The 22,912-nt window shown below is 38.2% G+C and overlaps 1 protein-coding gene across 3 annotated transcripts in view; it reads right to left on the reverse strand.

Annotated features, from left to right (window-relative positions):
• The window catches only part of LOC149942904 (latrophilin Cirl-like), a 144,383-nt gene that overhangs the window by 4,678 nt on the left and 116,793 nt on the right, over window positions 1-22,912 (reverse strand). For all 3 annotated transcript variants that reach the window (XM_090178466.1, XM_090178464.1, XM_090178465.1), the window contains 9 exons: window positions 3,692-3,884; window positions 3,475-3,581; window positions 1,648-2,010; window positions 1,417-1,572; window positions 1,253-1,356; window positions 1,000-1,191; window positions 742-925; window positions 521-664; window positions 76-461 (listed from right to left, as the gene is read on the reverse strand). In XM_090178466.1, the coding sequence (XP_090034592.1) occupies window positions 76-461; window positions 521-664; window positions 742-925; window positions 1,000-1,191; window positions 1,253-1,356; window positions 1,417-1,572; window positions 1,648-2,010; window positions 3,475-3,581; window positions 3,692-3,884 (1,829 nt within the window). The remainder of the gene's footprint in view (window positions 1-75; window positions 462-520; window positions 665-741; window positions 926-999; window positions 1,192-1,252; window positions 1,357-1,416; window positions 1,573-1,647; window positions 2,011-3,474; window positions 3,582-3,691; window positions 3,885-22,912) is intronic.

Here is a 22,912-nt window from a genome sequence, read left to right on the forward strand (position 1 = left end):
AATAAAAATTAAAAATTATAGTAATGTGTCAAATGATACGTATTATAAAGTAAAATGAGGACTATAAATACACACCGGTATCGCTTGAACATCCATGAGAACAGCAAAATTTGTCAAATGGGAGCAAGCACAAACTGTGTGGGTGCGATTAGCCATTCGAACCTGGCACCCTTTCTCTGACCACCCTCTTCGACTGAAGTCCCAAAATACACATCTTGGATTTGTAACATTTTCTACTCTCAAATTCTTGAGAACAATAACTACAGGTTCGGATAATCTAATCACTCTTTCACGTCCCAATGACACTGTGACTACTCTGGAGTTCACTATCTGAGATACTGGTACGTCTTCTACTTCATTTCCTCCAGGTAGTTTTGCTTTCGGGTATATAGCTGGGGGCTGCGCTGGACTGAGAATTTCATCCAAGGCATTGTATGACAAGAAAACAGCTTTTGCCAATCCTGTGGATTTTATAAAGCGTTAATTTCAGTCTTAAAAGTTAACAATATAGACAGTATACCATTTCTGGATGTTTCAAGCAATGCTGCTGCGGGTAAATGAACGGAGTCCTCCATTTGTGACCAAGAAGTTGTAGCTATTGCTTCCAAGCTCGGTAATTTCAGATCTGTAACCGTTTGTGCTCTAACAATATTCATCGTCACCACTGAAAGAAATTTACAAAAAATTTAGCAAAAAAACTATTTGATAATAGAATTGTTGTATTTCAAGTTTTCAACTCACAAATATTATTTTGGGCATGGTGAAAGTGATTCTCCCTGTTTTGGGTATCAGCGAGTAAACGAACATTCCTCTCAAGTCCATGCAGCATAGCTGATGCAGCCTCTCGTTGCTCAACATCAGAAAGATCTTGCCAAGCTTCACTTTGAGAAATATCTAGCAAATTGCTTCCGATATCAACTACAGACTAATAGAACATTTTTGTTAATTGTTTTACTAAATATGTAATATGAATGCTAGAAAAAAATTATAAAAATTTACCTGAACTAATTCTTTGACAACTAAATATCTTTGTCTTTCATCTGGAAATTCGATGACACGATCTTCCATTTTTGATATCAATCTTTGAATTATTCCCATAGCTTGAACAATGTCGCCACCGTATAGAGGCTTTGTTCTCGTAATCAATGCAAAATCAGCTGCAATATTGACCACAGAGTCTCCTTCTTGAATCTGATAATAAAAGAACTCCATTAGAAATTTTACCTAAAAATGTAATAAATAAAATTATTACTCTTTCTTCTAATGAATCAACCCATGGCGAACTACACCCTCCAAGATCCGGTCTATCTGGGTACCAACGAGTTGATTGCATACTACAATGCCATCGAGCTTCGCCTATTTACAAATACATTATCAGTAGAAATTCTTTTATGGTAAATTTAAAAGTTGAAATACCTCTAGCTCCTCCAGGGCACTTTTGTATTGCTGTATCTCCAGCTCTTGTCCAATTCCAGTATAAATTACGACTACGGGTTGGATTGCAAAAATCTGTCGACAAATCTGTTGTTGAAATAACTGGCCGATGGGCTGCTGGTGGTACAGTTGAATCACCTAGTTATGTAAAACCATTTTAAATTATACATGCTTCTATTATATTTAAGTATACAATTTATGTAATATCTTTACCAGGATTAACGTCGCTTCTTTCAATTTCTAGGATCTTAGAAGTGACTGTTTTTGTGCCAGCAGAGTTTGGTGATTGTGTTACGCTATCTGGTTTTTGTGGCTTGATTATTGGAGTATGAATTGTAGTAGTAGTCGTACTTGTTGAAGGAGTTGAACTATGTTGGGGGAAGAATGAGACATTGATCGGTGGTGGTGGTGGAGGATGATGAGGCTGGTTGTTGAAGAGACTACTTCCACCTGTGGTTGTTGAAGAAGAAGTGGCTGGATTCCCACCTGCAGGTGCTGGTGCACCTTGCGATGGATGAGATGTTGGAGGAAAAACTATTGGTGGTGGAGGAGGACGCCTAGTTGAACTGGGCGAGTCTAAATTTTTTTTAAATATTAGTATAGAGATAAATGGTAATATCTTTCAGTAATGATTATAATTATGATAGTATAAAGTGATTGAGGTTTTAGAAAGCCATATTAATATTTGAGTTTTACCAGTTGTAAAAATAACATATTTTGAACACAGATCATTAACTTGTGGTTTGACATAGAAATCTGCACTACTATGAATATTATTAAGCTATAGAAATATAATATTATAATTGTGCGTGCCGCACAGCCATGGTGAAATTTTTATAAATATAAGTTTGCCATAGTTAGTGCCTCCTCCTACACTGTTAAACGCTAATAGCATAATTATTTTTGTTATAGTACTTGTATAATTATCAAGACATTGTGGTATATTTACTACTAAATAAGTACTATTATAAAATATTTAACTTACATTTATTGCTTACATAAGTGTATGTCACATTATATAGTATTATTATCATTAGTTGAAACTTTACAAGAATTAACTAAAAATTGTCAAGAATGGTATAATACAATTATTTTTAGTCTAATGCTATAGTATAGTTATAGTTAGTGTAATGCTATAGTATAGTGCTTTATACCCTTTTGGGACAAATACAAACTAAATATTAATTAAAACCAAACTTAAAACCAACACGTAATTTTCTGACTACTAAAAACCCACTAATTACAAACTTAAAAGAAAAAGGATTTTCCTTCCAACATTATAACAACTTATTACCCCTTTAACTAGTTTATTGAAATATGCTGACAACTTGATATTCACTTGATTTTAAGTAGGCTCAACTAAAATGTGTATATAAACTAAAAGCCAACTTATTTTTTGGTAAGGGTAAACATGTAAGAAATAAGTTTTATAATGTAAGGTGGCCTTATTGTTTTCATGTGGCTCTTACATCACAGTCTCTTACTTTTACAAGTCTACGAGCGCAAGTTACAGTCCCCAGAGGAATATATGTTTTTCTAGCGCGCGTGTCAATCGTTCGTGCGAAGAACTAATAAAGCTATGTCTTGTGACATAAGAGCAACATTTTAACAAGTTGGGCAAGACCACTTTTTAATTTATAAAACCAACTGCAGCCTTATGCTAATTAAATGGTTAACAGTCCAGCTTGTCAACAACTAACGCTCAATCTATAGGCTTGCTTATTTAAGTCGTTTTCCCCTGTAGCAAAATCAATAATAAATTATGTTGCTCATAGTGCAATAATTCGCCTCTGTTAATGATTATTTACCATTCTTGTCTTCTGAACCTATATTGTAGGTTATTTTAAAGGTTCTCTTTTATTTTTTAGGTCCAACTCAATACCTTTTTCAATGGTTTTGACCCTTAGTTAGTTCTATTAATATTGCTTTTGCGGGGATGGGGGTATGAATTACGAGCGCGAATGTACGAATTCATTTGAATTAATAAGCGACTTACATTCGCTTAAGTATACCGAATGGCGTCGTGGCTGGGGTTCTTACCTGGCATGCATTGGTAATGAGCTTCCAAGTACTTCAAAGTACCCGGACAAGGGTCCCCGAAAACGGAACTGGACGCCGGTAGCGTACATCCGCTCTTCATGCCACAACTGAAAAAAATTATATCGAGTTTTAGTAATCTACCACGAGAGCTTTTATTTATAAACCATATTATGGTATTTCGCCCCAAGATGAAAGCTATAACGTCAAGCCCAGGTACCTTTCTTGCATGACTCTGAAGGAAAGTCTGGACATGCAGTCCACGCTCCAGTCGAGACTGCCGTGTTCGTTGCAAATCCCGATGGAAAATCGTCCGTAATTAGCCCGTATAAGGTGAATAAAATGACCTTCCTCGCACGCGATCGACAGTTGACTGCCCTCGCAAGCGTAGGCCGTTCTGTAGTGCGGTCCATCTACATAAAAAAGAAAACATTAACTGTCACAAAATTCATCGTTTAAATGATCGTGTGGGGTATATCGCTTTTCGCAAAAATGCGGCTGGAACATTTCTACAGGGCCTCCTCTACGAGCTCACTGACGCAACGACGTACAAATAGATCAGTTGACCGATACTACTGGGTCGGTCATTAGTACAAATTCTATACTATTAAGGCGTAATCTACTAACAAACCCTAAGTAAAATTTTCATAGAATTCTTAAATATTAGAAAGAAGTCCAAAAATCCACAGAAGCTGTCTATATCCGAGATATTTCCGCATCATTTATTGATTTACGAAAAATCCATAAATCCTGGCCAAACTTGGAAGTTAACTTTGGTCTGTGGAGTTTCGGACAATGGTTTCTTATTTATCAAAGCCCGAATATTTAATCCGATTTTCCTCCCGCAACCTTTTAACGCGTTTCTTATCGGACATGATGGGAATTGTGAATACGGGTTTCGGGATTGCTCTGTAATCCGACCCGAAGATTATTGACGAAAAGAGAAAGGTATTTAGAGACGTTTTTTTTGCAGGTTGTAAACGGGTAAATCGTAAATGACGGAAAAATTACTCGGCTCTCGGTTGTTCGGGGACGGTATTAAGCGAGTAATTGCGCTGTGAAAGCCGAGTCCCCCTCGTTATAACTCGGAAGGGATTGTAAGCGAAGGAAGGATAGTACCCTCCGCTTTTATATTTATCAAGTATTCCGACCACGAAAGCAATTAAGCAGCGAGAAACTGAGGAAATCGTTGGCGGCTTACGGAAAAACAAACTCTCCTCCGCCGTACCGCGTCCCATTCGCATCTATTTCGGTTTTTTTAGTACGCCCGATCGAATATAGATGGAGCCAGGAAGCCCCGAATTTCCCGATAAGAGGGCAATGGGAATTACTTCGTTCCTAATAGAATTTGGCCGGTTTTTTCGAGCCGTTCTTTCATTGTCCTCCGTTCTTTCGCGCCTTTAATTCCTCTCATTATACAGTCCAAGGGACGAAAACAAATAGCGTCTTTAACACGCCGGGCTTTAGTTCCAGTATCTTTTGTAGTTTACAAAGAAGAAAAGAAAAGGGCGGGCTGCCAGCAAGAAAGAAAACGAATATAAAGAAAATGTTCCTTCGCCTTCGTTAAATTCTATAAAACCTAAACAAGAAAAACGACAGCAAATTTCCCCCGAGATTTTAAGGAGAGCTCTCTTTTTTGCTCCTGTTGGTCTCGCGAAACAAAGGAATTTGGGGGTCTTTCTTCACTCCCTTTCAAGAAAGCGGCTACAGCCCAGTCTTAACTAAATACTATCACGGCGGGAATATCTTATATATAAAAAATAGACGAGGAAGAGCCAGGCTTCAGCGCATGGTCTTTTTTCTTTCAAGTAGTCTCCTTTTTACATTCAAATTTTTATTCCATCTTGATAAAGAAAAGAAGCGTCGGCTTTGGTTAGTGGGTCCGCGCGCTGTCCCTAAGAACTTCCTCGTGCTTCTATAAACCCAGCCCCGTTTGGTGTATGTCGAAGCCAAACCTACCGCTGCAGACGCATTATCTTACAGAATACCGCTACTTGTAATGCAAATTTGTATCTCGGAGAATGTTTTCTTCTAAGAAAGGAATAAGGATCGTATATAAGCGAGCAACCAGCGATTTATAAACTTGAACGTACCCTAGGCTACTATCCCCAAAAGCTCTACAAAAAATCTCAAGAATTTCGTCTATTTTTGGTAGGCTTAACTGGATTTATTTTCTTTACGCTTGTTTGGGCTTAACTCCTCGCTGAAGAGTTGGATTTTCGGGTAGAAATTTAAGGTTGCACCACAAAGTTATTGAATTTGAAATTAGATATATGACATAACCGGGCTGTTGTAATATATTAGATTTGTAACGCAGGCATCCACTGACCCTTCCATGGTCAGGTTAAGCCAAGCCTCGTAGCCGTTTTAACTCGAATACTTGGAAAGCTTCGCTACCTTATCCGCAATGTACTGCGCGAGTCTAAACGTTCCCGGGAATAAAGTTAGATGCTTATCCTCTCTATTATGAACTTTAATTATAAATTTATGTGCCTCCCGTTTTTGGAGTATGCTATCTATGGGCAAACGAACGACAGATAAAAACTGATTTACGCGGAGAAAAAATGGGAAGAATGTTTTTCATAATTTTTAGATATATTTCGAGGATAAAAAAAATCTTGGTTTTTAAAAAAAGCAGCGAGCGGTTTTTCGGCTTCCAATTTACCAGCAGCGTTATATAAGGGCATAACTACGGGTTTTCGGAGCTTCCTTTGAAGCGAATGGGGGTAAAATGCGCTGATCCCCCGTTTTTTATACCCTTCAGCTTCTACGTGGTAGGAAAGAAAGGGAGGGGGAAGGCGCAACCATTAAGGCCGTAGTCTCGGCCCACCCCCGAAAATGACCATTTGTCACGTTGATCCCGAGCAGACACCCCAAAATGGCCGTCTTGTCAGGTTTTCCATAACTCAAACTGTTGGCACCCCCATTTTAGGGGCCCTCTCTAGTCCGTAACCTCTCTACCGAAAAACGCGTTTCATCCCTCCCACTCGCATGCAGCTTTTTATACGAACGAATCGTACCCAATACCGCCGCAAATACACACACACACACACACACACACACACACACACACACACACACACATATATATATATATATATATGTATAAGTTAACAGATTCATTCTCGCCCCCCATGATGGTGCCATTTACCGGCGACCAAGGTCGCATTCGTAGTTGTCAGTCTGTCTGATTGGATAATTTGGGTGTTTCATTGGTCTCCCTCGTTTTTGTATTCTATAAATTAGTGCATTATAGCAGAAGTTCGTAATATATAAGTATATATACAAGTAAAGTTCCGCTCAATAGAAATGAAACGTGCACCGAGCCACTTTTCAATGGCAGCTAAAACGCGGAAGAATACACCGAATAACTGCTGAAAGTCTGCATCGTATGTTATTGCGCAAAACTTGCATATATTTATAAATCATATTTTTAATTCTGTAATAGCTAGGGAAAATCACTATACTTACAACTTTTCTTCCCAAATTAATTTTGAAAAATCAATTGAAGTATGGGAAAGTATATGTTTCAAGCGAACAACATATTAGCAGTATAGGAAGATTGATACTTTATTCGTAATATGTATTTATATTAGACAGGTTAAGCCATTCCTCCTGTAAGGTTCACGGAAAGCTTTACAATAGACAGGTTAATTCTTCGTTTGAAAACACGTAGGGCAATCTTGTAGGATTGTATAGGTAGCTTTATTGCGTACACTGTTTTCCCCACACGCGTGTTCAAGGGCAGGCTCAACTTGTCTAATATAACATTCTTTAGAATTTTTTAATTTATTAATGTTTTTTTAGTCGCAATTCAAACTAGCAGAGCCGTCACACGCTTTCATTACCAAAGATGTCACCAAACTACGAATAATATCATAGCGTAAGGCAAAGTGCTTAAAAATCTGTTAAAAAGCGAAAACTCATAATTCATTTCGTGATGCTGCTAGATGGCGACTTAGTCTATGCAACTTGTCTCTATTTAAAAATTCCCAAAATGGAAAAAATTCTACTACGAAGAAATCGAAGAGTTTTATGATAAAAACCACAAGAAAATAAAATTAAGATGCGAGACTTTTTCATCAACGTACTCCTAGTCTGCACGGTTAATAAAATTGCGGAGGTCATATCTTTTGCCAAATTTGACAGCGACCAGAGAACGGCTGTTCCTATCGAATATGATTAGGGCTATTTATATTGAGTTTCGACGGACGACATATCTATTCCGAGTAGCGTGGGGCAACGATAGCCGATGGTTAGAGGGTCGCCAGTCAGCTCAGGGTGTGGTTAATAAGGCCCCTTAATGGCGGGAGATGGACGAAAGCCTACTCGCGCCATCTGAGGGGGGAGTTCGGAGTCTTCATGATGGGATGGGCCCCAAATTACATCAGGTGCATAATGCCGTGCCTCTGGATCGACAATTTATTGGTCAATAAAAGCGAAAGCGCACCTCGCGCGTTATTAATGGTCCTACATCGTGTCGTGGGTAGCTTGAGAAATTTTAAGAATTATATATTCATTTTTTCAAATATAAATGTACGGGTTACAATTCCCTAAAGAATATGCTGAAGGCGTTTTTTCACATTCATCTAAAATGTATTTATGTGTGTGGTGTGTACGATGTTTTCTAATAAATATTATACTTTATAATAGAATACCATATTACTTAATTTACTTCTTGAAAACTAATTTTAAGTATGTATAACATTTCTTCTAATTGCTTAAATAATTTCGTTAATTTTAAATTATATAGTTGATAAAGTGATTAGCCTAATAAAGCTAGTTGTTGAATTTGAGAGAGAGCAGCTTTGAGTGATGACATTAGATTAATTTAAAATTACGAAGAATATTTAAGGAACTAGCTAAATTATTGATCTATTCATGGAAAATTATTTCTAATTGCGAAACTGCCCTTTTTTCTAGGTTTATTACTTAAGCTAAATATTTTCGGTGTTATTGAATTTATTTTAGTGACCTTCGCGTAACCGTCGACTATATAGCGACAGTTTTCACACTTTCTTCATCGACTCCACGATTTTAATATGTCTTCTAGAAAATATTTTTAAGGCAAGAGCTTCGATGTTTCATAATTTAAATATATCATGAGCTTCGAGGCAATGTTTACCTAGCCGCTCTACATATGTTTAAAATTTCATATTTGTGCCTACTTTGTTTATGAATTTTTTTGTTTTCCATCAGAACTATATTGAGATTAATTTTGCTTTGGGGTCTTCTACGGCGCATAAAACTTGTTACGTTCGCTTTTTTCTCCCGAAAAATGTGTTATTATTACGATCTCTACAGGCTTGTAACTGGGATGGGCATTATTTCGCCTCAGTTCGTACTGACGCACTGAGACGGACTCGAGAATTTTATATTATATATTTTTTCTACTTTCATTTTCTCTTCTTTCCTATGGAGGTTTTTATACTCTGAAAAGCGCATAAAAGGAATCCGGAGAAAAGGCAGATCGAAAAATGTAGATAAGGCGAGATACAAATTATAGCTTCTTTTGTCGGTGTCCGTTTTCGAGCGTTTCTTCTATCACTAAAATTATACGCGCTGAAAACTCGCGAGATAAAAAAAAACTTATTTTCTTCTATATTCCGAGTTACCTACAGCGCGAACCTTTAGTATTTGTACCAAGTTTTTGGGATGAAATAAATTCCCGATGAAAAATAGGAGAAAAACAAGTTTTTCTAATACCGATAATAACGCATTTCCTTTAGAATTGAATGATGAATGAAGTTTATTCAGCCGAGATTGTATATTTTATATTATTCTTTTATTTCCCATATAGAAGAAACTTTGGTAGTTTTTTATTCGTCATTTATATTATTATCTATTTTGGTCTAATTTGGACAAGTACTCTTTCGCGTATCAATTATTTGGTCTCGCACGTTCGATAAAATAAGACCCAATTATGTCATTTTTGACTGAATAATTATCCTAGATTTTGCAAAGTTACATTGCCTTTTTGAACTCTTGAGTCAAATCCAATTATTCAAAATAGCGAGTAAACAATGGTTAAGGGGGAAGAAATTGCAATTAAAACGGCGGATAAATCACGGGGTCATTCTCCTTTAAGCAGACGACGTATAAATCTCATTTCAGGACACAAACTCCCCGGATTCGTTTCATTCTTTTCGCGCGACTGAATTTCCCAAACGCGGAACGCGAAAGGGAGATGACAAAATAATAAAAATTACGCCGATCATTCCTTCCAAGACAAGTAAACCCCCCCACTGCCGCAAAACGCTACCGCTCATTATTAAGGATCTCCGGTAAAAGGTTCTAATTAAAACCGGTACAACTCACGTCCAGGGAGAATGAGGAGGGATGGGTCGCTACATTTGGCAGGAATCCGAAAACGGAATCGCGGTTCAATTCCTTTGGGCCGTCACACGTAACCAAAAAGTGACGTTAGGCTTAATCCCCTCGTTCGCTCTCTCCCTACCTAACCAACCAGCAAAAAGGAAATAAATACGCCGTTTCGATAAAGGCAGCCCATCAATGTAGATTCCCCGCCAACCCTCCCCCTCCCCCTTCGCTAGCCGCCAATCCAATCGACATCTAATTAAAGACGCTGCTTGAAATCGATCAGCGCGAATGTAAGAAATCAAAGGGAAAAAACACCGACGGAAAATGGTATTTATATAATGTTAGCGTCGAATATATTAAAGGAAACGCGGATATGAGAGAAAAACGGTTTCGATTAAGGGTGTGTTACGCCAGCGCGCGCGATCCGAATCGACGGTCGACGGATAGTTTTAACGTAGACAATTTGATGGATTCCCCCTTTCCGACTGTAGCGCCAGTTGATTGTAGTCAGTCATCTTGGATGTTCGGGTAATGTTACGCGCGCTCGATTCCCGATAGATGGAGATCACCGAGTAATGGATCTTGCCAACTGAGGTTGGCCATTACCGCGGCAAGAAGACTATCGCGGAGAATAGGGAACTGAGCCTGGGTTGATCGTACGGGGCCGAGGGGAATAAGTACTATAGTCCGTGCGCGACCCAACTCGAGCTGGGTCCGAAAGGTACCCCGTCGTCCTTGGCTAAACCGCGAACATCGACTTCGAATCGCGGGGGCTCCTCCGAACAAGCGTAACTGCACCGGCAGAAACGGTCATCCATCAATGGGTCCCGAGGAATTCATTCGACTGGAAACCTCTTTTTGAAGGAATAGTGATTGCCCCAAATGCAAAAGGAAGTGAGGGGGGCGGAAGCGTTAGATAGAAAGTGGCCCGAAAGAAAATACGGCACTCCGCCGTCTGACTCTCCGGGATACGTTGGTCGCCACCGTGTTATTTTCTACTCCTCACTCCTCGCCGATTGTACCACGTCTTTAAGATTGCTCTACTATTTACGCCCAGGGAATGGAAGATATTTTTCTTACGGCAGACACGCAAACAAACTGGCCGGTATGAGAGAGGACCGGTATGGAGAAAAAAAATATATCCAAAATTATAGTTTACCGCGGGATAGTACCGATATAAATTCTTCTTTGAGCCTGTAAGGGATTTTTGGAATAGTAAGCGTAGGTGGTAGATGGTGGTGTACCCCTCTCTACGACCCCCTGCTCGATCGGCTTGACCTCTTTAACCTTCAAATGCTCCGGAATATATGGAAGTAGGATTCCAAAAGGCGCACACGTGTTACGGCGGTGCGAACCTAAAATATGGACCACTCTAAATATTTTTTTTTGGTTTTTGCGTAATGGCGGGGGATGTTAACGGATGTACGTTTCAACCCCCGCGTACACTCACAAGTTGTTACTCTAAACGCTCCTAGTAAACACTATTTACGCTCGCATTTATGCGCTAATATTTCATCTGTTAATTTGAAAATCTCTAACTGATTTTCAAAGTTTAAACTTTATTCTAACGCCTAAAGATGTTGAAGGAGACAGTCTTCCAAATTTCATATCAAAATTGATTTGCAAGTTGAGGATGACAATTTAATTAATAAAATAGACCCGCCATCGCTGACAGAAACCTATATAAAACAAATTCGATATTTCATACCATTTATTCGCGTATCGAATGGCAGGTACGTCGTAAGAGACGTGGCAAAAAATATGGAAAAACAAATGACCGCGCAACACGTTCAAAAAAACCTAAAAACTGCGCACTTATCGAATACAAATTTGGACATGATATCGAAGAAGATATATAAGAGGTTAAGAATATTTAGAGATTACGACAGGCATATCGGGCTTATTCGAGACATTTCTTAAGCCTAACACGCTTATACTTCGTAGTCGTTAGGCTTAGGAAATGCCTCGAAAAAGCGTATCATCTTCGACGTATATTTATAGTGTTCTTTTTAATATTTTTTTTATATATTGCTAAAAACGCGTGGGCATACCGGTAGCTTGACGAGAAAAAAAGATAAAGTACGTCCGAAAAAAAACCCGTCAGTTTCGGTGAAAAATATACGGCATAAATATTTATCGGAGAGAGGTTAAAACCCGGTGCTATTAAGGCTTCGATTTTTAATAACTAGTAGCACGAATTTGAAACACGGGCTTCTTGAAAATGAACAAATCGTGACTCTTTCCGCGCCATTGATACGTGTATATTATACCGCCAAATCACCAATTCTAACTGACGAAGAAAGTCATGTACCAGGGGCAATTGCGGAAAAAATCCGGTAGATGGGGCGGCTGAAATTACCTCACTACTAGTAGAAGGAATAACGCGCGTTACGTACGTCCATCTTCGGATAGAGAAAGATAAATCTACCAGGAACAGGTGCAATTCGGGCCGTGGGTGTGTGTGTTGGAACCAAGGCCCCATCCTTTCACCCGCCAAAGAGTCGGATCGGATTATGTACGGTAGGGGCCAATATGCTAATGTCGGTAGATCCGCTGTACGTGGCGAAATGTTTTGAACGCTTTCGTACGAATTTACGCTTTCAAGGGAAACGATGGAGAGAAAAGCGTTGTCGTGGTTACCGCGAAGTTCGTATGTGACTGGATGAGGGATGTGACTGAGGATACATTTTGCTTCTAAAATATTCCCTTCCCCCCCCACTTAATCATTCCCACTATTAATTGTTGCGCGAAATAATTGGACTAAACAATTAATGATCAAGTAATACGTGTTCCATAAGTATATAATATTGTTACTTAAGTGTGACACTTCATATTCTTCACGGGCAAAAGTTTTACTGAGAGCTATTCACGGGCTTCGTCGCCGTTTTGCGTCCGCTAGCTAACGCGTCACAGTACGTAGTCTTTGACAGCGCCTCGCTAGGGGGAGATTTTCTTCTTGTGATGACGTCACTCCGTTACTAGCTCTCAGTAAAATATACCCCAAAGTGACAAACTTATAGAATAATATTGTAGACTTCTGGTGTTCGCTATTATTTAAAGCAAGTGGGTCTGGAGTAGTACCTGGATGACACGATAGATGTCGCAGTATAGGCAGCGTGTAGACCTAGTGAATTAATTTATAAAATCAAGTATTATTAGTACATTAATTATTTTTTACGTACTTTACGGTGTAATGCGTAAAATAATCGAAGGGGTTTTATTTGGGGCCGCCATTTGCTTTAAAACTGCCCGTTTAAAGAATCCAACGTCTTAATTTAATGTTTTCTTTTGGGTTTTGCACAAAGGAACCCGAAATCAATCAATAGTTATTCAAGGTAAAAATAAGAATGAATTTTTAAAGAGATTCACATATTTTCATCTCTTTAAAATATACCCGTCTGGAATCGTTTTGTATTTTTTTATTTTTCGAATTTAAAATTACCCACGCTAAAATAACATTTCGCGAATATTATAATAGATGGCGGTAGCGTTTGATCCCTCCCACTTCGAAATTTAAATTATTCGGCGCCGTGTTCAATCGCTATTTAAAGATGGCCTTTTTTTATCCCACTCTCGAAAATAAAAAACCCAAATCTAATTTAAATTAAATTCCAAAACCATAAGCCTACGTCTATTTTGATTTTTCAAATGTTATTCCTACGCCCGAGAAGACTATTTTGGTTATTTATCATTTAATGCGGGGATAAAATGCGGCGGTAGGTGGCGCCGCGAATACGTCGATGCCTTCGTTATAGGCGAAGAAATCCTGATTATATTTTCCCATTATGTTCCAACTCCGGATGAATCTTCCTTATTAAATGAGTATAATAGAATGGGCTTTTTCTTCTTCCCAGAGCCTGAGGATTGTCCCGATCTTTTAAATCAAAATTCCCAGCGCGAACGATAATCGGAATGGCCAATTTGCTTTTTAATTTCAAGGTTAGATTGACTTTCCACGCCGTTTTATTTAAGCCTACGCTTTAGACGCGCTCGATGAAAGCAATACCCGCTTTTCTTGGCACCGTACAGGGAAACTAGACGAGAGTAAAGTCTGTACTCTCCGATCGAGTTGAATCGCGTATTTTTTGGTCTAGTAGACAGCTAACCTCCTTTTCTTAAATGAAGATGAAAAAGCTATTAATCTCTTAATCCGTAATTCATCACTGTCATTCTTCGGTCGAATTGCCAACATAAAAAATATATATTTAAGATAGAAAAAGGCGGGGGGATGGTTAACTTCCCCCCTTTTATTTAGCTCCAACTCGTAAAACGTTATTTTTCTCGCCACTCTCCGAGAATTTGGCAGTTTTTATCAGCCCCTTCACGTCCAGCAGTGGCGGTCTTTTGTGGTGGTACTTGGGTGCACACATTGAGGAGGATTCGCGGTGGTTTTAGAAGAAAAAGGCCTCTTTAAAGGTCATATCCCCCGCTTTTTTATCTACCTCTCCCCCGTACAAAATTCGAGTAAAGTTAAACATTTCAGTTTTTTTTTTCCGCTAAGCGTTTTCCAACATTGCGTTTTCACCGCTATAATCTACGGGGAATTTATACGCCAGACCCGGGGGCTTGGGAGTAACTTGGCGCGGACATTAGAATTGTAACTACCCGCTTGACTGAAAAATGCGGCGCAGATTTTGTATTAGGGCGGATCCTCAACCATCGCCCTTCGGCCGTAATATTTTCGCTACGATGTTCTTTATTAGGTATTCCGCTATTCGCCACATTGATCATAATCGGCCTTTCCAACGGTAGCCTCTTTCTTCATATTTTCTGGTCATATTCATTGGAAGTTAATTAGTCTCGATCAGATATTTGCTGGGAAAATGATAGACCCATCTTTTCTAAATAATAGTGTTGCGGGAAATTATATTGGAATTCGGATCGGATGAAAATGAAACGTAACATTATAGAATAGACAGCGCGCGCCGAAATTAGTACGTGAAAGTGGTAGCAAATTTCGACCAAGCCTATTCTGGAAACTAGAGCTTGAAATAGGTCAAATTTAAATGCCGGTGTGGCCCTTTCATGAACTTCTAAGAAATATGGCTTAAAGCAATTAATTCTTCCTGGCATTAAAATGATACATTAAAATTATTAAATATATGTTAGAAAGATGTATGATGTATGATAAATATCTAGATAATGTTTTAAATATGTATAAATATATCGGGAAGATATGTAACAAATATATCGGGAAGATATGTAACAAATATATCGGGAAGATATGTAACAAATATATCGGGAAGATATGTAACAAATATATCGGGAAGATATGTAACAAATATATCGGGAAGATATGTAACAAATATATCGGGAAGATATGTAACAAATATATCGGGAAGATATGTAACAAATATATCGGGAAGATATGTAACAAATATATCGGGAAGATATGTAACAAATATATCGGGAAGATATGTAACAAATATATCGGGAAGATATGTAACAAATATATCGGGAAGATATGTAACAAATATATCGGGAAGATTTGTCACAAATATATCGGGAAGATTTGTCACAAATATATTAGAAAGATTTGTCACAAATATATAACGAAAATATGTTAAAAATATATAACGAAAATATGTTAAATATATATATATATATAGAAAGCTGTATTAGAAATACATATTCGAAATCCGGACAAACGAGACCTGTACGCTTGTTCGATTCAATTTTCCGTCGAATTGGTTGGTACTATATCAAGTTTCTTCGCTCATAGGCGTTTGATAAGGTGCAAAAATCACTGTTAAATAAACACTATTGATCACGAACACGGCACAGCGCGCCTCCGTGGAGCTCTGCTTTTTAATCAAAACCAAGTCTGACTAGATAATAGGGGATATAGTTAGTGACAAGTCACGACGGGGGACCGATATAGGATACTTTCAGCCATTGGCGGCGATTTCAGTGGCCAGACTCGTATACACGAGCGTGAACTGGCTAGAAGGAAACTGTCGGCTGGCGGGACGGAGCTGATGGGTGCCTCGTCACGCGAGTGACCCGAAACTCATGAAAGGTGAAGGCAGTTATTAGACTAGCAGCTCGAAGCGCTCGCGGAAACAGCCCCGGGCTTCGGCAAACTTTTTCTCACTGATGTATCTTTTTTATTTTAGTCATGTACGGAGATTCCAGGGACTATGAACTCGGACGCGGACCAGCAGCAGCCTCGGGGACAACAAATAAATACTGGCATCTCTGGCCCCAAACCCCCCCTCACGCTCACCCAACACCCCCCCCCTCCCCCCTCACGCCGTGTCGTTGGTAATCATTACCAACTTAGATAGGACCTAAGGATTCTTTTTCATCCTTGGAAGAAAAATATTAAGATATTTTCTCCGAAAGTTGTTTGCCCATTGACAGATTTATTAGGCCATCTCTCTAAATTTTTTCTTTGGATAGGTTTTTTTTCCTTCGGTGCTGTCTCCTGTTCTAATCAGTTTTTTGTTTGGGTGGTCCAATCAGTGGAAAGTCAACGCCGTTACTGTTTTAGGATAGGGACTATCTACACATACGGACTGGAAAATTTGTTTTAATAGACGGAAACCAAGTACAACAGGTATGATGAAAACGAGGTTATTGAATTTTTTATCGATGTATATTATTTAAATTGTTTTTAATTTTAATTGGTTTTTAACTGATTTTAATCATTTTTACCTCCCCCTCCCCTGGAATATTTATTAATAATGTTAGTGCATTGGTAACCATATTTAAAATTTAAATAATCTTAAATAAATTTAATTAGCTCATGGACAGTAAATTAAGAGGACAGGTTTTCGATAGCCTTCCACAGTGCATTTTATTTCTCCCCGCGTATCAATCAGCTCGAGAGACTCTGAGAGAGTCTTGCAAGGTCGTTTGTACCACGTGATCTTAAAATTTCAAAATGGCAATGTAACGCGGTTGATATTGTTACGTAATTTTTTGCGCTTTATATTTTAGTAATTTTTAATTTTGTTTTTTAATTCAATAAAAACTATCAACTGATATTTAGTATATCATATTTTATCTATAAAAACGTGAAAAAAATACCTTTTGGCGTAAAAATGTACTTCGTCCACTCTTAGCGATACTTGTTTTTTTTCTTCAAATAACCTTGGCCGACTCCCTTAGTGTGATTGGTTTACGGTGGCTAAAAACCAGGCTTTTTACCTAATTGGCAGCACTGGCGCAGTCTCTAAATAATGGTTCGGCTAAGTTTAGCGAGATGTCGCTAGTTAACTAACAAGAGTTAGGTACACTTATTGAATAGAGCAGAAGTAAAGCGGCTGTTAAGCATCTTTATATCTCGTTAGATGATTTTCTTTGAAAAACAAATTTCGCCTTCGTTAAATTGTGACAGTGTGGGCTGGTAATTAACGATGGGAGAGTCCCTAATGGGCAGTTTAAATTATCGGCCATTTGAGAAGTAACGTCTTTGTCTTTTTATTTTCATTTCTAGGAGGAGGTCATAATCAAAGTAACGAACATTAACCCAGATAATTTCTTTTAAAACAAAACCACGATTGTTTAAAAGAGAAAAAAATATAAATTAAACACGTAGAAATATCCGTGCTGCCTTTTGGCGGGTTTCTGTTATTATTAAATTAGGCTGCGTTTTATTTTACCATGTTTTTTCCGGCTGTGAGTGCGATTTGAAAGTGGGAATCATCTCAGAGCCATTATTTTTAATAACTACGTTTAAGTCGTGACGGCTTCTATTATAAACGCATTAAAAATACATCGATGCGAGTAGAAAAATCCACACCACTTTCACTCTGACGCCAAAAGTTCGTACACTCCCCAAAAAGCGCCGGCGTGTATGTCCATCAAAAATGGGTTACATTTCTATAACGATCGTTTTCAAAAGTTTTAGTTCTCTTTTCTAATGAAAATATTATAAAGGTAAAAAGAAGTGACCGCGGAAATAAGCTTCCTTGGCTCGCCTATCGTAATAGAAAAACAGATATTGGCCAGGAAAATGAGGTCAAACTCTTTGATTTTCTGGATTTTATTTTTAAATTTCCACCGCAGGAACGTGTTACACGACGGATCGTATAATAACAATGAAACGTGTGGAAAACACATAAAAAACCCTCCCAAAGTTTTAGTAGCGGTTTTTTCGAGTATCATGTTTTATGTATCGCGTTGTTATTTTTTATCTCTACCTTTTATAACCTAAATTTTATACGTACAAAGGGTTAATCGTCCGAAAAGTGAAAAAACGCGCTCCCCTCCCGTTTCGATCTGCCCCTGCCATTATTTTCGTGTTAGAAGCGCTTAAAAATTCAATCTAACTCGATCTTTTATGACACCCCCAAAAGATTACGTATATATTTCGTGATATTATCCAAAATGAAAAAAAAATGTGGTTCTAAAAATATGTCTATATTAAATGAAATGTTCTTTTGTTTAGACGGGATTTTTTTTAATTTTCGTAAATGAGCGGGTTACGTAGTGGAAGGGACTGCTAGTAATTAATTAATTACTTTCAATTTCCGAGCCTGTGTTTGGGAATTTTTTTATTTTATCGAGGCTTGCGGTCGGTCACGCGAGCTCGACTGTTTATTTCATTAAATTCTCCACCAGAGGGCGGCCGGAATTTTCCAGCCGATATTTTACCCATTAATTAACCGAATTTAATTAACCAATAACGCGTTATTTCAAAAGAAAGCTTAATCTCACAAAAAAAACCTTTAATAATAAATTGTAAAAATATTTCATAGTGCACAACGTACACCTTGTTCTATATAAGTAGTTGACTAAAATGATGAGAGATGGCGGAGCCTCATCGTTGGAGTGGTTTTCATTTCCTTAGGACAGTTTTTGCGTATAAAATGGCGGGCCACGCTGTTAGTTAAGGTAATGTTATTGTTAATCAAATCGTGGTGAGATAGTTTCCAGGTAATTTTAATCAATCCTAACTACCAATCTAAGCCGTTAGTTCAAACGCATGTTACAATAGTCTTTTAGTCGATAGCTACGCCGCAAAATTTTCGTTTTGAAAACGAAAACATTTGAGAGAGTTGGCTGTTTTCGGTCTATCGAAATCTGGCAGCCTTGCCTGCCTTCCGGCCTGTATCTCCATACCGAAAATGGCCGACGATTACGCCGCCGAAAATATTTTACTAAACTGATCGGCGGCATTTTTGACCGTTATTTTGAATTATCGACTAAGACTATTAGAAGGCCTAAATATCTAACCCTTGACCTTTGGCAATATAACGGTACTATGGAATTCAATATTATAACAAAAATATAAATTATTCCTTGGAAAATATGCAAAGCGTATGATAATGTATGGGGATATTTAACTGGCCCAATTCGTGAGTCGTGAAATTTGAAATTTCTATGCTTTTAAGAAAAAAGATGGGCCTTGCGTTCCGCTATCGGCGCATCCTCCCTCGCAATCGTTGAAATAGAAGGAAAGGAATAATGCAAAAAGGAGGGAATTTTATTACGATTTCTCAAGGCCCGTGAATCCTTGATCATTCGCACATAAAAACGGGAATAACCTCGCTTGAATAGTGCCAATTCGACATTTTTTGGCATAAAAAAGGAGGGCGCGATTTCAGCATTGACGCGTTTTGGGCCGGGTCCCCTCTCCCATCACCATCCCCCCCTTTAAATTCGGATAGACTTTCCAGTCACTTCCCCCGAAACCACCGCTGGAAGGGCCTAAATAGACTATTCCATTATTCATAAATGGTAAAAAGTGGGGGTGGAAGCGATGGTAAGAAGAGGGAATAAAAAAAATAAGTGGCAAGAAAAGCGAGAGTTGATTTAGCCGCGAAGGGCCGTCGCCAGTCGGTATCCATACACCCGGTGTCTAACTCGATTTACTCCCAAAATATCGCCCGCTTCAATATCCTCGCTCTATAGATTCAATCACGGAAAAGTACTAAAAATGGAATCTAGATGGCGTCTTTTTATATATATATATATATCTCTCTCCTTTTAAATATTAATATTTTTAACAACTAGTTGCGTTATGGGAGGGGGATGTAATAGTTTAATGAACCTTTTTGTATGTAAATTGACGCGACGCTCTTTATCGTATATATATTTAATTTATCCCATTGTTCGAGTTGCTCAAGGAATATTAATAATTTTAAAATTGCGATTTATAAACAAAAGCTCGCGTGGTTTTTCGGGTACAATTACGTTTCTTAAGAGAAAAAACCTTCTCATGGGCATTAACGCTAGAATACTTCCTTAGTCGGCCACTGGGGTCGCTGCGAACGGAAATGGGATCACGGGAGGTCACCCGTGAAATTGGACCCTTAATGGCTAACTGAGAAAAGGCGAGCTGAAATTTCAGGTTCTAGAGCTTCGATACCGATAGTGATTTTAAGTTGTTGTCATACAAGAGAAATAATAAAAACAACGACCGCTAAAACCTAAAATTTAAGAGACGGGCCAATGGAAAAGGGAAAACCTTTTCCAGTACCATCCATTAGCTTAGGATTTATATAGTAGTATTTTTTACTGTCGTAATCGGCTTACGGCATCTCACGATTTGTCAGATTTCACATAAACCCGAATTGACTTAACATTATAGCCGCGGCAGCGTCGCATTAAAAATGGCGTCGACGCGGTTTCGTATCTCGCCCCCTCTGACGGCGAAACAATGGAAAATAATTTACTAAGAGGAAAATGTGGAAGTATAAAAGTAAAATAAGGGTATATTTAGAGTTCTCGCCCGAAAATAGCCACAGCTAGTCCGCATTTTCGTAGACAATAAAATATTTAGGGAGGAGAATTGGGAAGAAAAAATCAGTATTTAGTCTCGTTTAAAAGGCCGTATTGTAATTTTATTATGTTATGTCGTAATACATCCTGTTAAAGACACAATGGGAAAAAACGCCATTGAGTCATTTAAGAACTGTCGTAATGAGGCTCTTCACGTTTCGTATTTCTATAGAAATTCTGATTTTCTTATCATTCGAGAAGGGGTCACTCTAATGGTAGAGTTTTTGTTTTAATTAAAAAGGAAAATATTAATATTTAGAATTAATAGTTGTTGAATGGCAAGATATGACCCATTTAAACGCGATACCATTTTTAGGTTAATGTAAAAATTACGTTTAATTATTTTTCTAAGTTCATTAAAACCAATCTCAACATCTTCCGAGTGAATGAGGTAGAAATAAATACGTAATGAAAATGTATACGGAGCAAATTTCGCGCTTTTATGTGGCTATAGGCCAAATAGACCTTTCCATAAAATGTTCGTTACGGTAAGAGGGGGAAGGAAAACTTTTTTTGCAAGGATGATTTAGATCACGGCCAACTTGGATCACTCGCTGTTCGCGCTACTTCGGCCAACACGTTCGTCGAAATTCCGCGAGCAAGGATTTTCCCCCTATAAACTGTACTATAATGTGTAGGAGGTCAGCGCCACGCTCGGTGGTTATATTGTCTTCAATGTAAAAACTATACTAAAAATAATAATCCGCTAGGGGCGCTGACGTCATACACATCTTTTGTTCATAGGTTAACACAGAAACGTCAACGAATGAGATGGCCGCTGTAGCGCGAGAGATGCGCGAGAAATCAAAGTTGGCCGTGATTTAGATCAACGATATATATATTACTCCTTGTTTTTATCCTCGCTCGACTCTTGAGGTCGGTATATCGTCTGCAACCGAGTGTAAGTATTTACGAAACACGACGGATTAAAATTAATCCAAGTGATATTGTTAAATACATCGAATGTTTAAAGTATAAAAGTATTTCGTTTACTTAACTAGTCATAAGCGAAAAGGATTTCAATATTTAAAACATCGAAAAATTTAGTACGGTTTCGATGTTTAACAGTTTATAGCCTCGTGAACTAAGGCTTAACATTTCATTGACTGTCACAGTAGTGTATCAGGTAAAGATTGTTGTTTATCATAAAATACTAGCTAATAAATATCTAAGTATTAACGATACTTTCACAGAGTTGATATGAGTATTGCAATAATAATTAATTTAATTAGTATCGAAAATAAATTAAAGTCGGTTTGAACTCCGATGTCACTAAACCCAACCCGAGCTCCGTGTAAAATGTTTGGGGAAATCTTGCTGGAAAATGCAAAAAGTAGAGCAAACTTATTGTTTAGTTTTAGCGAAATAGGTGGTGTGTGACGTAGAAAAACAGTGAAAGCACGTAGAAATATTTTATGGAAAGGCCTATTCAACAATCTTCGTATGAAAATGATCCGGAAACATTTTGTAAAAGATAAAAATCAACGTTGGTATTTTTTTAGACCGGGTATCTATAAAGTGGTGAAAGTTGCACCGCGTTTTTGACCGAGGAAACCGTCCCAAATTGAAGGGAAGAATTTCACTTTCAATATTAAAGGAGGCCGAAGCCACACGATGCTTAGCAACGGGCTCTTTGCGAGACAAATGACTTTGGAAACGTTTTACCTTGTCATTGGGTCGGGCGAAAAGTCGATGCGCCATACCCAGAAAGTCTTAGCGGCCCTAAAAAGAATGGCCTTCAGGGGGGTGTACTTTAAATTACCGAGTAAGAAAGTGTGGGCGCCAAAACATAATGGCTTTGGTGATAGAATTTTTTTAGGCGGCCTTGTTTGTTTAGCCCCATCATATCGCGTACAGCGAAACTATCTTAGGTGGCAGTGCGGTTAAAAGCGCCATGCAATGGGTAAAATTTGAGCCACTCTACCTTAGATCGTTTGGGCAAGTATTCTTGGTTGAAAGATGTTTGGTGATAAACATTTTCATGCTTGCCATCCGCTGTCCTCGAGCGGCATCTATGATAATTGATGGGACTTTTTTATGCGGTCGCAACTTTGAAAAAGTTAAAGCACGTTTCTACCCGTACCCGCATAACGTAAAATGTTTAATGGAATCAATTTTGTTAGTCCGGTATTTACCGCATTTTTGGAGAACTCATTTTCTATTCGGAAATGGTTCGATGCCTTTTGATCCCTCGTTCTGGTAATTGAACAGGGTTGCCACAGTTTTTTCGCAATTAAATTCCCTGACCATCTCTGGAGATTTTCCCTGACTTATTTTGTGCTAAGATTTTGTATTTTTTTAACATATATTTTTAGTAAAAGTTTCCTATTTGCAACCGAAATTAAATTCCCTTATATTTCCCTGATTTCTAAACTAATTTTTAAAATTC

The sequence above is a fragment of the Leiobunum rupestre genome, chromosome 6 (assembly GCF_980474605.1).
Source record: "Leiobunum rupestre chromosome 6, qqLeiRupe1.1.hap1, whole genome shotgun sequence".
NCBI lineage: Eukaryota > Metazoa > Arthropoda > Arachnida > Opiliones > Sclerosomatidae > Leiobunum > Leiobunum rupestre.